We start from the raw sequence: 13,673 nt of genomic DNA on the forward strand, positions 1-13,673 counted from the left end.
TGTTCACAGTCACTTCCATTATGGCATTATTTCATGGGGCAATGCTTGCTCTTCTCACGTTTCATCGGTTCAACACATTCAAAATCAATGTATTCGCATTATAACGTTTAGTTCATGCCGTTCCTCTGCCTCAGGTCTACTGCGTCAGAATAACATACTATCAATAAATGCAGTAGTTCATTACAACTTGGGAATATTTTTTTACAAATTATTGCACTGTTACCATTCACATGATTTAATTGATCTTGTTAGTTTAAGAAGCAAAAGCTTCACTAGATTTTCAAGTAATAATAATTTCTTATTACCAACGGTTCGCACAAATTACGGTAAGAAAACTTCTTGTTTCGCAGCTGTCACATTGTGGAATAATTTGCCTGTCACGGTCAAATCATCGTCATCTATTATGTGCTTTAAAAAAATCTTAGAGAGTTTCTTTTGATTTAATTATGATCCTGTTTTCTTCGTATTTATGATTGTTGTTCTCTTATGTTGTCTTATGCTTTTATTTCCTTCGTGTTATCTTCAAATTGTTTGTATAACTTTTGGTATTTATTTTAGGCTTACTTTTTGAGTGTATATTCATTATAGATTTACTTCACTTGTCTTCTATGCTGCTTTGATTATATGATGAGTTCTCACGTCCATTTGCTGCTTTTACGAATTTGTTTGTGCATTCATAATCGAGGGTCCCCATACAGTCTGTTGACTCTGGGACCCTCGCCTGTATATCAACATGTTTGTACTGTTATTTATGAAATAAACTCCCCCCCTCCTTAAAAAAAAAAAAAAAGAAGCGGGCAGCATTTTTGATTAATTGTTATAATCATCTAACTCGAGAAGTACTGGCATGATCACTAAAGTGTCAATGAGGCACTTGTAGGTGCCCACGAGGGGCATCTAACTGCGGTATTTTAAGTGACGAGCTAATTATACATAAAGAAAACCCGCGAAATATGAAAGATACCACGTGGCGGCGCCTCCTCGCGCATCGTAAAGCAATGCCCTCAAACAGGCTGCCTCTGAGTTAGGCAGAATAAAAGACACAAAAGAAAGAAAGAAAGAAGAAATCGCGACGGAGTTTGTGCCTTATCTGCAGGGATATATATAATTGCATTCAAAGTTTTCTTTCTGCCTCAGGTCGTTTGAATTGCTAAACGGTGCTGATTAATGGGTAATTCGGGTTTCATTCACAACTAAGTTTCCTTTTACAGCCTCTTTCCGGAAATAAGTATTTCGAAGTCCCTACGTTTTTAACCGGTTTAGCCCTGGCCAATCCCCCCTTGTGGGTACGTGCCAAAATATTTGAGGACATCATCATCATCATCATCACACGCGAACTGCGAATCTTGCTGTTGCTGCTCCGTCCATGCATGCCATTGTAAAGGTGATGCACTGTCTCTTCGGGCGGGTGACAGGCGACAGTTGCGTTCAATCAGCTTGATCGGGGACGCTGCTTTACAATGCGCGCGGAAGCGGCGTCACGAGGCATTTTTCATATTTCGCGGGTTTTCTTCATCAGTCAGAATAAATGAGCACGCAATTAGTTCATGGCTGAAAATACCGCAGTTAGATGCCCCTCGTGGGTACCTACAAGTGCCTCATTAACACTTTAGTGATTATGACAGTACTTCTCGAGTTGTATGATTAATTTCAATTAATTAGTTAGGCCTCATTAACGAAAAAATTGCTGCCCACTTCTCCACAGTACTGCAAACATTATGCACTAGGTTTTCTTCGAGTTTGACCTACCACATTCTCCCCTTTGCTTTCCGAGGTTTTCTTGCCTGCCAACTCGTATTTCTGTGTTATTTTCAACGAGCCCCCATTTCCTATTCTGATTCGCTATATATATATATATATATATATATATATATATATATGCGTGTGTATGGGTGTATGTGTATGCATGCGTATGTCTGTATGTACATACTTGCGTTTATGGGTTGTGCATATATATTAATGTAGCTTTATATGCTCTATTTAGCGTTATCTGTCTCCTTCACTATAGTACGGAGTAAAAAGCATCTCCAATTGATCTTATACAATGTGATTGTATGCAGGTGCCTGTACTTTGTCACGAACCCTGTCTTTGTACATGCCGATCTTGCGTGTGCAATTTGTTTGTGTGCGTGTGTGGTGATTGAACTGCAATACCCTATTCACTGTTCTGAGCAACTAGTACCCATATTTTATTGTTTATTTCTGCTGTCTTTTGTACTTTTTCAGTGCATCACCCTAGATGGACTAATGTTATTGGCGGGCATTTTGAAATAAAGCCGGAGTGAAGTCACAGCATCAGCAAGCTTGCAACAATATAACGACAGTCGCCACAATCTTATCTAGGATCTTAAATTGATTGCCACCCAGATAATACACAGAACATGAATTTGTAAACCTAGGGAAAGAAGGAAAGAAATCACGATTTTTCGGTTTCCCCTTGGTTTTCTAGGCACACCCTCTTTCTCTTCTACACTGCGAACCCTTTCGGCGAGAAAAAAAAAGCGCAGGACCGCTGCAGCGGCAACTTTTGCACGTTCAGAAATAGTGACATATAAACAACCCAAATGTATCAGAGAGAGAGAGAGAGAGAGAGAGAGAGAGAGAGAGAGAGAGAGAGAGAGAGAGAGAGAGAGAGAGAGAGAGAGAGAGAGAGAGAGAGAGAGAGAGAACCTCTAATGAAAGCTAAAGTCAGCCCCACTAACGGTACGGCTCGCTACTCCAGATGGGGGTGAATACAGTGAAATATAACGCTTCTTATCACTTTATGGGTAAAAATTAGGTATCACTGGGCGCCTGAACGGGCACGATTTTTCTCTCTCCCACTTCCGTAACCTCGTTACAAAAAGTGGAGTAAGTGGAGCAGGCAAATGGGCAGTTTCCAAGCCGTAGGCCAGCTCCTGTGTGTCCCTATTAATCGTTATTAGGACATGCGTAAACGTTTGCTCTTGGCGCGGTGACCCGCCGCGGTGGCGTAGCGGGTACAGCATTGTGCTGCAACGCACCAGGCGGTGAGTTGAACTCACGACCTCGGAGGTCGGGTTTCTGAAGCAGGGTGACAGCAAACGTAGGGTGGTCTAAGTGAAAATTAAACGAAGGATATCCTAATCTGTTGCCGCAATCTAGGCCGTGCCTCATGCATATGTAGCACAGAAAACACTCATTTGAACTTGTCGAGGTCTTATATGGGCCAACTACTTCGTATGAACTCACATGAATGTTAAAAAAATGAAAGAAGCTCACACTAACGCGTAAGGATCGAAGGTAGCGACGCTGCACGCAACCTTCACGACCATCACGAAGGTTTAAGTCGGCGACTGTAGCACATTTGCTTCTTCTTCGCTGCCGTAATGGCCTTTACTCCATTATTGTTGCTATAAGTGCGAGATTCCTTCATTTTTCGGAAGTGGTAATCTTTGTGCATCCCCGCGGAGGAGCGTACGCTATGACGTGTCTTTCTCGTTCCGAGCTAGTGTTGCCACGATTACGGCGAACGCTGGACGTTCTTTTTTTTTTTTTTTTTTTTTTGCCAATCTTGGCCAATGTCCCTAAGTGGGCATCCTTGGCTTGACAAACGTGCGCAGGGGACGCTGGGCGGTCGTCGCGAGGCACGCACACATGAGCGCTAGGCATTTTCTTGGTTTTGTTTACTGCCGGGCGGTCGCCGCGAGGCCCGCGCTCACGAGCGCACGTTCAGCAATTCCTTGGTATTTTTAATTGCGGGCACGAAAAACTACGATTTGCTAAACATTTCCGCTGTTAAAAGTGTTTTCACATTACCTCGATCACCCTCCATTGATTTTGCACCCGTTCTGTGGTTAATACAATTTTTTTTTTTTTGCCCGCGATTAGGTATCGCAGGTCAAACATTGGTGGCCCGCTCAATTACAACCTGCCAATTTATACTTCTCAATCTGCCGACGTCAGCAAATCGACGAAAGCGGGGTGGGGGGGAGGGAGGTGATGCGAGGAAAACAGAAGTTTGCAACGCACTTCTATCGTTAGAAACATGTGGATAAATTAAGAGAGAAAGCTCGTTACTTTGCAACATGTATTATAGATTTTTATGCGTTAAAGCGGTGGTTCCGACCAATAAGCGAGCCGGGTACCCCTATTGGGTTTACAAAAATGATCGGTGACCGCATGGTGAAATATGTCAATGGAAGTTATAATGTCAAACAATTTGCGTTTTCAACCTACCAATTTGTTTGGCTTTTATGTCGATCAAGTCATATGTTGATCATGACGTTTTATGTCGATGCCTTGTCATGCCATGGTGATGTCCAACAATCTGTTCTTGCTGGTAAAGTCGCCCAAACACTCATTATATACCTGTCCTTTGTGTCTGGCTTTTTTTGCACACAGCTTTGTGGAAACATGTTAAACACACTGGAAAGCTACTTATCAGATAGAACATTCCGGGTACGAGTTGGTGCAGCATTATCCAGGACGTATACACAAGAAAATGGCGTTCCCCAGGGTGGAGTACTCAGCTGCACTCTTTTCATTGTAAAAATTAATACGTTAGGGAGAGCACTGCCACCCACCATTTTTTATTCAATCTATGTAGACGATGTTCACATCAGCTTCAGGTCATGCAACTCCTCTATCTCTGAACGGCAGATCCAAGTTGCTGTGAACAGACTAGCCAAGTGGGCAGACAAAAATGGTTTTATCCTAAATCCGCAGAAAAGCACTTGTGTTCTCTTTTCCAGGAAGCGTGGGATCCATCTGCAACCAACCATACAACTTAAGGGAGTTGACATACCCGTAAAAAGAGAACACAAGTTTCTTGGAGTAGTTTTAGATGATAAACTTACATTCATCCCACACATTAAACAACTTAAAATGAAATGCATGAAGACTATGAACATCTTAAAAGTCCTTTCCCGCCAGTCATACGGTGCAGATACAACATGCCTTTTACGTGTTTTTAACAGTCTTGTCAGGTCCCGTATAGACTATGGAAGTGTAGTGTATGGGTCTGCCTCAAAAACAGCTCTAAAAATGCTGGACGCAGTGCTGCACTTGGGGCTCCGCCTGGCGTCCAGGGCTTTCCGGACGAGTCCTATTGAGAGCCTCTATGCAGAAACGGATCAGTGGTGCTTAGAGCACCAGCGTACATACATGGCACTTTTGTACTGCGTAAGGGCAACATCCTTAAATAGTCATCCGCTAAATGCTATTCTTGAAAACAAAGCGTCCGAAATACTGTTTTTGAGCCGTCCGTCGCTTCCTCTGCCTTTCTCTATCCGAGTGAAGGTGGATGCGGAGGAACTTGGGGTTATTTTATCAGAATCTTACAAAGCTGACTTCGTTGAGTTCATGCCGCCTTGGCAACTGCGCCCTGTCACCTGTGACATGTCGTTCAAGGAAATTTACAAAAAACATTCACCCGCAGAACTCATCCGACAACACTTCCTGCACTTGCAAAACAAATTCCCGTACACTGCCTTTTACACAGATGCCTCCAAAACTGCCACTGCTGTGGCATGTGCTGCACACGGTCCCAATTTTGCCAGCACAAGGACACTAAACAGAAACACAAGTATATTTACGGCTGAGGCACATGCTATATTAATTACGCTAGAACACATAATACAAACAAAGACACAAGAATCCATTATATACACAGACTCATTGAGTGTTGTGACAGCACTGCATTATGGAAAACCTAGTAGGAACATTGTGCTGAACAGGTTAGTTAAAGAGATAATGGCAGCCTACGCTTTAAAACAGGTCATAGTCGTGTGTTGGGTGCCTGGACACAGTGGCATTCCTGGTAATGAACTCGCAGACAAGAGCGCCGCTGCGGCAGCACTTCGCTGCAGCGTCGACGTTCAGCAGCTTCCCTATCTTGACTGGAAACCATTCATTCGAAGGGCAATCCGACAACGCTGGCAGCAACACTGGGACACTCAGACAGATAACAAACTCCACACTATAAAACCCCAATTAGGCAGCTACTACACAGAAAAACACAACAGAGCAACGGAAGTATACATGTGCAGATTACGAATAGGTCATACATACGCTACTCACTCGCACCTTCTGCAGGGCAAACCACCGCCACAATGCGACAGGTGCGGACATCGCCTATCCGTCAGCCATGTCTTAGTTGAGTGTGGGTACTTCCACAAGGCGAGGAAAAAGCACTTCCGGGAACTTTGCACTCACATGATTCCTCTTCATCCCTCGATGTTTTTAGCTGATCAACCCTTAATTCCAAGTAAACGCCTTTTTGCTTACCTGGGAGACATTGGCTTTTTAAACCGCATATCATACCACGTGTAACCTTGGGGCCCCTCAGAGTGGGAGGACGCTATGAGTGTCTATTTATTTTTTACATTCTTACCCTGCCATTCCCATTTCCCCAATTTTATTGTTGTTTTAAATGAGGGGCTGTATACACCCCCCACACTAACCTCTTTTAAAATCGTCACATTTACAGCACCATTTTATTAAAACATCATTCAAAATGATCAACCATTGCATTGGCGCTCTTTGGCCATCGTTGCCCTTGCGCCATAAAACAAACAGATACATTTTTTGCACACAGCTGGCGTGTTGGGCAAAAAGCAGTAAAATGAAACGCGATCACGAAAATATGAACGAAAACACACAAATACTGCAGTTACGCCCGTCAAATTGAAGCGTGGCTTAACTACAGTGACGAAGTTGGGAAATGTGGCTTTTCAAACATACACCACAACGCCCCGTTATACGACCTCCACGAACAGTTTTTTATTGTTTTGCGCGTTCTGCTTCGTATTTTTGAGTTCGCCTTTCACTTGACCTTGACTGTACCGTGCTCTGCTGTGGAGGCGTGTGATGCAGTGAAGTTTTTTTCGTTTTTGCGCTGCCGGACAGGTTTTGCGAAAAAGAAATTAGGGGGAGGTGGGGGTGGGGGGGCACAGCTTTAGGGGGAGCTTCGCGAACCCCCTGAAATGCCCTCGCAGACCATGTTGGGTCCACGGACCCGCATTTGAGAACCATTGTGCTAAAGTGTCAGTGAATTTGTAAAACTCCTGGTCGTGTCTGTATTTTATAGCCCAGCTCAAATAAACATACTTTTGATTGTTTATCTGGACGCTATAGCAGAAATTTTAAATGCGGAAGCTAGCGTCTGCAGCCGGCGCAACAACTACAGCAGTCACGAAAAACTACGCCGCCCAAAGTTTTTGCAATTCGAGTGGATGATGAACAAGTTTCTAAAGTTCATGCATGCGCACTTGCGGCTGCCTGAATGCTATTTCTTCTCTGGGAAATAGCTTTTTTTTATATTTGGTACAAGTATACGCGCCCGAATGTAGTAGTTTTTCAGACTTGCTCACATCAGGGGCGGTATTCTCGTAACTGTCCCTTTTGAAAACGTCCCTTTTGCGTCCCTTTCATCGTGACGTACCTCCGGTTAAGAAATGGACGTTGACAGCATGGAGCAAGGTTGGCAGTAGGTTTGCCGCGCTTGCGTTACGTCACTTCCGGTTGTTTGCTTTTAGCCAATCAGGGCTCGCCAAAAGGGACAAAACTCGAGAATACCGCCCCAGTTTCGGTTTTCTGGAAAAACATGCTTGGCGTCCGAGGTTACCGTTGAACGCAGTTTCTCGATAACCCAGGAATAGGCATGTCGCGCTTCTGCCGCTTTGCCGGCTGCAAAATGGGCGATATTAGCCTGCATTGCTCTATACCGCTGAGGCTATGTTCAGACTACCAACGAAAAAGCCGTATCGTGATCTATGGAAGTAAAAAAAAAAAAAACCGGCATGTCACGCAGTTCGGTTGGCTGAGACGTGAAACGACGTCATTCTTTAAAGGTAATTACGACAGTTGCGGCAACAGTCTGAACCTGGCCTGAAGCGCAAGAACGGGACTGGCCGCCGCATAAAATAATGGGCATATTAAGTTGAAGACTATCCCGTTATGTTCCCTTTACTTATCCGATTGAAGCATTCCGAGCTACTCAGCCGAGCGTTCCTTGAATAACACTGCAGTTAGTAGGCTCCGGTGAAGCGAAGCCTGCGCAACGTCGCAAGCCAACATGCCGATCGCGCGTGGCCGCAGCGGATGGAGCTACCATACGCAGGATCAGAGCGAAACGTTGGGCAGCGAAGCATGCATTGCGGTCAAGGAGCGAGGTGAGGAAGCGTGAAGGCAGCGTATGCTTACCTCAAGAAAAGGGCGCGTCGAGGGCGGTATCTCGAAGGGCTCCTTAGCAAGGGTTTAAATTTTACCGACACAAGGCGAGCCGTTGCGTATGAATATTTACTGTGGTTATGAGCATACTGCAATTTGACCCATAAGTGACCCTCTGATTTCTTCCTTCGTATCTGCTGAGCGTTCTGCATTTTGACCCTTTAGTGGCTCCCCAATTTTTTTCTTCGTATCTGCGGGGAGAACACCGGCATAGACCCCCCGCGCTATATTTACACGTGATTTTGCCCGTACGGCGCAAGTCTGCGCTGCTCATTAGAATGACTGCAGGTCTTCGAAATAAAACAATAAACAACAATCTTTCCGCTTTTTAGTTACAGTGACCAAATAGTGTGTTATCCAACCTGCCGGCGGCGAAAAACCGAAAAACAGTGTCACTATAGTGCCTGAAAACAGCAAGAAAACAGCTCGCTAAAAGGCATCCACTGGTTGTAGCTCTGCCCCCGTTCAGCTTTCTCTCAATTCTGAAAAGCTGCTGTCGGTAGGCAGGGCCGCGTAATGGGTCCAAACGCTAGACGATGAGGTCGCATATTGTTTTCTACAAACCACATGTTACCGCCACATTGCAGCACTTCACCGGGTCGGCGTTTCCACTTGACAACATTCGGCACAGAAACAAACAAACAAAAACAAAAAACACTCTCGCAGCTAAAGTGAAAAAACACTTTATTTAGTTGAACTACCCTATTCTCGCATAGAAACTTCATAGCGAGTTGCCCTCTTTCCTAAGACACGAAAGTGCTGAAAAAAAAAAAAAGAAGATGAAAACAGGTGACTTCAGGGTACTCTTGTGGCAGCCGGGTTTTTCCAGGACTGTCGTTGAGACTCGCGTGAGAAAGCACGAAAACACTACGCGTCGGAGAGCGATTGACGAGAGAAGTCACACAAAAAGAGGGCGAGGGTGAAAAAGCAGCTAGTCCGTGCAAGCACCTCGCTCGGTGAGCACTGAATGTCCAGGGTATATAAAGATCACAGTTGGCGTCCGCTGTTCCGTTGTTGTACCATAAGGATGTGTATGCAGCCCGCGAGATCGCGCGTTGATGAGGCTTGTGCGCCCGGCTCGCGTGCGACAGGACCTGCAATTAATAGCACATAAAAAAAAAAAAATCAGACAGGCGATAGTAAAGTGGAAGTGTGGGCCCGCTGATTCATGATGTTCAGGGAAAAACCAGTGGAAACACGCTACACAACAGGAAAGGCAAGACGATGACAGTCACTGGATTTACACGGAGTAAGCCACAGATATTTACAACAGAAACCACAACGACTTTACAACAGAAACCACAACGACTTTACAACAGAAACCACAACGGGGTCACCGCAACTGGCTGAACTTGAACATAAGGTATTGAACTTGAACATGGGGAGCTTTTTCTCTCGCCCCGTCATGTCTTATAAAGAACATGAAATAAATATTCTATTCTATTAACCCATGCGTCGTGAAACCAATCCCCACTCGATTATTCCCGCGATGGTGGGATGAAGATCCGTAACGCCTCAAATGCACCGCGTTTTGTAGATACTCTATCCCAAGGCAGAAGGCGCCAATGATTTTATCAGGCCCGAAAGTGTTTGTCCTTGGAGGATCTGGCCGTTTCACGCGAGAACGACCTTAGCGAAGGCAAGCGACCGGAAACAAGAAAGAACCCCTGCCTCTTCACTAAAAGAAAGAGTCACGGCAACCCCTTTCAAGGATAGCTGCGAAGGTTAGGCCCCCCATGAGAGGCCGCTGGCAAGATCGTGCATGTATACCTTTGTCCAGGCAACACACGCAGCCCTCCGTTCAAAATAAAAAAAGGGAATGATTTCATTCTGCAACGCTACGTGCGTGATGTAGCAGAACACGGGGAGTAAAACATTTGGATTGATGCGATGAGGAACCAAGTACGGCAAAGATGCAACTCAGAAGCTTCTTCGTGTTTGAAATCGGTCTTTAGTGGTTCATTTAAATTTAAAAATTAAATAATTTAAATTTTATTCAATTAACAAATACTGACAATCACTTCTTGGTGGCCAAGGGTTATAATCTGAGAAGAATAAATCTTGCAACAAAAAAAAAAAAAAGAAGAAAAACTCCAATAGACAAAAAAAAAAAGAACAAAGGAGGGAGGGGGAGACGTACTGACAGAATTATGAACAATGACAAAGCAGAAAAGATGGGCGGGGTTTTCACAGTTCCACTTCCAAGAACATCAATAAAAGACGGCCCCAACAGTGCAAAGCGGTGCCAAACTGACAACAGCTTCCTCGCGCAAAACAACGGCGACGAAAAAAGACTGTTACTGGCAGCCTTCCATCGCGGACGAGTAAAGCAAACATTTCGCGTGGCCTTCTGTTCAGCACTGCTTCCGTGCACGCCGCCTATCTGAGTGGGGCAGTCCCCACTGTGACAGACGCAAGCATGCGAAACCGTATGCGGCCAGAAGTGACCAAACGACGTTTGCATCGATTGTAGCCACCTCCATTGCCCCAACTCGGGAAGCGTCCGTGGACAAAGGATACGACGACGGAGCAGAGTGGGGCAAGTCCGCGCGGACAAAGGATACGACGACGGAGTAGGCTTGGCGAGATACAAGTACATACAAGGGCGCGGGCACACCCCGGGACGGACCCGTAAACTTCGTAAAAGCATCTGGCGGAGGGGACACGTCTGGGCAAGCCACGAACGGGGCGGGGGCCTGGCTGCCAACAAGAAAAGAAAAGAAAAACTAGCCCGGCTGGCGCCGACCCTGATTCGCGCTTTTATCCCCCGCCTCTTCCATCTTTTTCCGCATAGCCGATCGAACGGGGTGCAGCTGACCAGACTGGTTCTGACGACGACCTGGACGCGCTCCTTTCCTGGGCGCTCGCGTAGTAAAAAGCAAACGGCTAATCGTTTACATCATGGGCCGGAGCGGTTAGTACTGCGAAAAGGACAACGGCCGCACTGAAACGCGGATGTGGTCGATTCGTTTTTCTGTGTAATTATCGCGTTAGAACAATAGGCTCCGAGAGAGTGTGCTCGCTAATTAGTGTATGCCAATCTCACACAAATAGGCGGAGAACAGACGCAAGCGTAAACTGACACACGGACGTCCGAATGCAAAACATTTCTGCTGTGATTCGCTCCGACGTCGGACCGACAAAAAAAAAAAACTCTGCAGCGAAGAAGCAAGGACTGCCAAGCGATTCCCGCGATCGAACTGCAGCCGCTGTTTCCTCTTGTTTTGATGGCCGCTGATAATGCCGCTAAAACTTTGGTAACGAAAGCTGCTGAAACAAGGAACTGTCTCGTATCACCGATCTAGCGCAGCGGAAACGCCGCGAACACGCCCCCGCCAAACAAAAACAAAGCATGCCTTGGATCCAGCCATAGCAACAACTCCAGTAACGGTATACGTTCTATTATATTGTTTTATACTGGCTAAAGACTACTACCAGGTCTTAGAAACGCATGGTGATCTTACGAGGCAATTCGATTGCGTGGTTAGACATAAAGGTGACGTTTTGCGCATGGGCGCGCGCCCGCAGGTAACTGCGTTGTTGTCAAGCCCTCAAGGACATCCCCGCTCGGCGCGGGCATGGCGACAGAGGCGAGCGGAAATTCAGGGGTTGCAGGCTAACGACCTTGCTTGTTTTGCGCTTTCTTGCGTTTCCACCGGTAGCACAGCCACGCGTTCAAAATGCTCCATTATTTTTAGGAAAACCAAGAATTAGCGTTGCTAGCGGTACAAAAGGCGTTAAAGTAAGGAAGTCTGCTGGCTAGGAGGAAAATGCGCTCTCACCAGACTATCAGTGTCTGCTGCCGCTGCTGCTGCCGGAGTTCTTTCGGTTCCTCTCGGTGTTGGCCATCTTCGTGACTAGTTTTCGGACGTGGCCGCTCGGGTCGTGGTGGTTGGTGTGCTCCGAGGCCTCCCTCTTGGACCGCTGCTTTCCGCTGTGACCCGCGTAGAGGAACTTGTCGTGGTCGAAGTTGTAGTGCTCGTACTCGTCGAAGTGGCTCTCAGACATCTCGGCGAACGTTTTCCGCAGCGACGATGAGAAAGTAGAGCGGGTTAAAAATATCGAGTACTCAACGCAACCAGCGTCGTGTGGACTAGCGGAGGAGCTTCTCTGAAGCGGCTCTTCAGAAGATACGCCAAGGCCCCGCGTCGCCGCCGCGTTTATGTTGCCGTCCCGGCGGTGACGTCACCGCGCCGCCACAACAACACACAAAGCACAGAACGGGAGCAACGTGCCGCTCGCCCCCTGGCGGCGGCGCTGGCAAACTTCCCCAACACATTGCAGCGGCGTGCTCGGGCACGCCTCCCGCACGTACACGCCTGCCCGTCTTCCACCGACGTCCGCTACGCCGGTTTGCCTTTTCCTCTTTTGTTTTATTTCGACGTCTGGTTTTGCACACGACCCTCCGATCATCTGCTATCGGCCACATGCAGCGCGCTGCGAAAGCGGAAAGCTTCGAGGTTTATTAATCAGCACACCTGCTTCATAACGGTCGAACCGAACGGGCAGAACGGCTAGAGACCTTTCTCGCCGAGGGCTTGTAAATAAAAACAACGCGTGACTCATAGCCGGAGGCCTTGAATGACGAAACTCGCTCGCTCGGTTTACTGAGAAAGGCGAGCCTGTGGGCATTACTCGAACTGGATACGTGAAGGTTATCACGAATTCACCTCGCGTGTGTTCGCCGTGTCTCGCTTCTAGGGCACGCGCCGTCTTGATGCAAGAAAAAAAAAAAGATTGATAGTTCAGTTTAGGACCGTTGAGATCTGCATGTAGACGTAGGCGATCCGGTGACTCAGGGCAGCGACTGAGTGTTTTTATCGACGCGAGGGACGGAGCGACTCGGCGTGCAAGCACGTCATGCGCAAGAGTTTCCTGCCGTAGGAAATGGGAGCGATAAACACGGTATCGCTTGTTTGCTCTTGGAGTGAACTCTATCGTTATGCCCGCAAAGAGCTTTGCGATTGCATCATCCTTGTGTTGATGTTTTGGTACGGAGCGCAAAAGCGCCGAGCTCATGAAATAGTTATTTTGGGTAATATATTTTTTCCTTTCACATTTATTTCACCTGGCAATAGTAATGGTCGAACATTGCGCACCACAACAAACAGCGGCATCATTTCTTTTTCTTTTTCTGACTAATGTTCAGTCCCAGTAACTTCTCTTAACCCAGGTAAATTTCGTTTTCCATGGAGCAAATGTCTCGCGGGTGCGGGCGTTGTGAAAATGTTTGTAGCCATTGCTTGTTCCTAATGGTATTAGCTTCCCTTGCGGAGCAAAGCTGAAGGAAAACTCTCGAAAATGAATCGGTCAACTGGCCTACGGCCCATTCGGGTCAAATGGCAGTAGGCATTTGAATCGAACGGAATAACTGTTGAGTACGCTTGAGCGATTGAGTTGAACCAGGCAAAGCAGACCTATTCTACCTGGTTAGCAGCTCGAAATGGCGTGGTTAACAGCCAAATGTTAACTGGTTAGCAGCT

General features: G+C 46.5%; 1 protein-coding gene across 1 annotated transcript; it reads right to left on the minus strand.

The window, feature by feature from the left end:
• Positions 1-8,857: 8,857 nt before the first annotated feature.
• LOC144177804 (nuclear protein 1) lies at positions 8,858-12,346 on the minus strand. Its single transcript, XM_077705377.1, has 2 exons — positions 11,973-12,346; positions 8,858-9,284 (listed from the first exon to the last, which is right to left on the minus strand). The coding sequence occupies exon 1, from the start codon at positions 12,196-12,198 to the stop codon at positions 11,980-11,982; it is 219 nt and encodes a 72-aa protein (XP_077561503.1). The 5' UTR covers positions 12,199-12,346; the 3' UTR covers positions 8,858-9,284; positions 11,973-11,979.
• Positions 12,347-13,673: the final 1,327 nt, after the last annotated feature.

This window comes from Haemaphysalis longicornis, unplaced genomic scaffold (assembly GCF_048455015.1).
Source record: "Haemaphysalis longicornis isolate Haplotype H1 unplaced genomic scaffold, Haemaphysalis longicornis Haplotype H1 scaffold_31, whole genome shotgun sequence".
In the NCBI taxonomy this organism is placed as follows: domain Eukaryota; kingdom Metazoa; phylum Arthropoda; class Arachnida; order Ixodida; family Ixodidae; genus Haemaphysalis; species Haemaphysalis longicornis.

Bases quoted from the DNA above. Each gene is read 5' to 3' on its own strand.
- LOC144177804 (XM_077705377.1), bottom strand. From the start codon at position 12,198: ATGTCTGAGAGCCACTTCGACGAGTACGAGCACTACAACTTCGACCAC.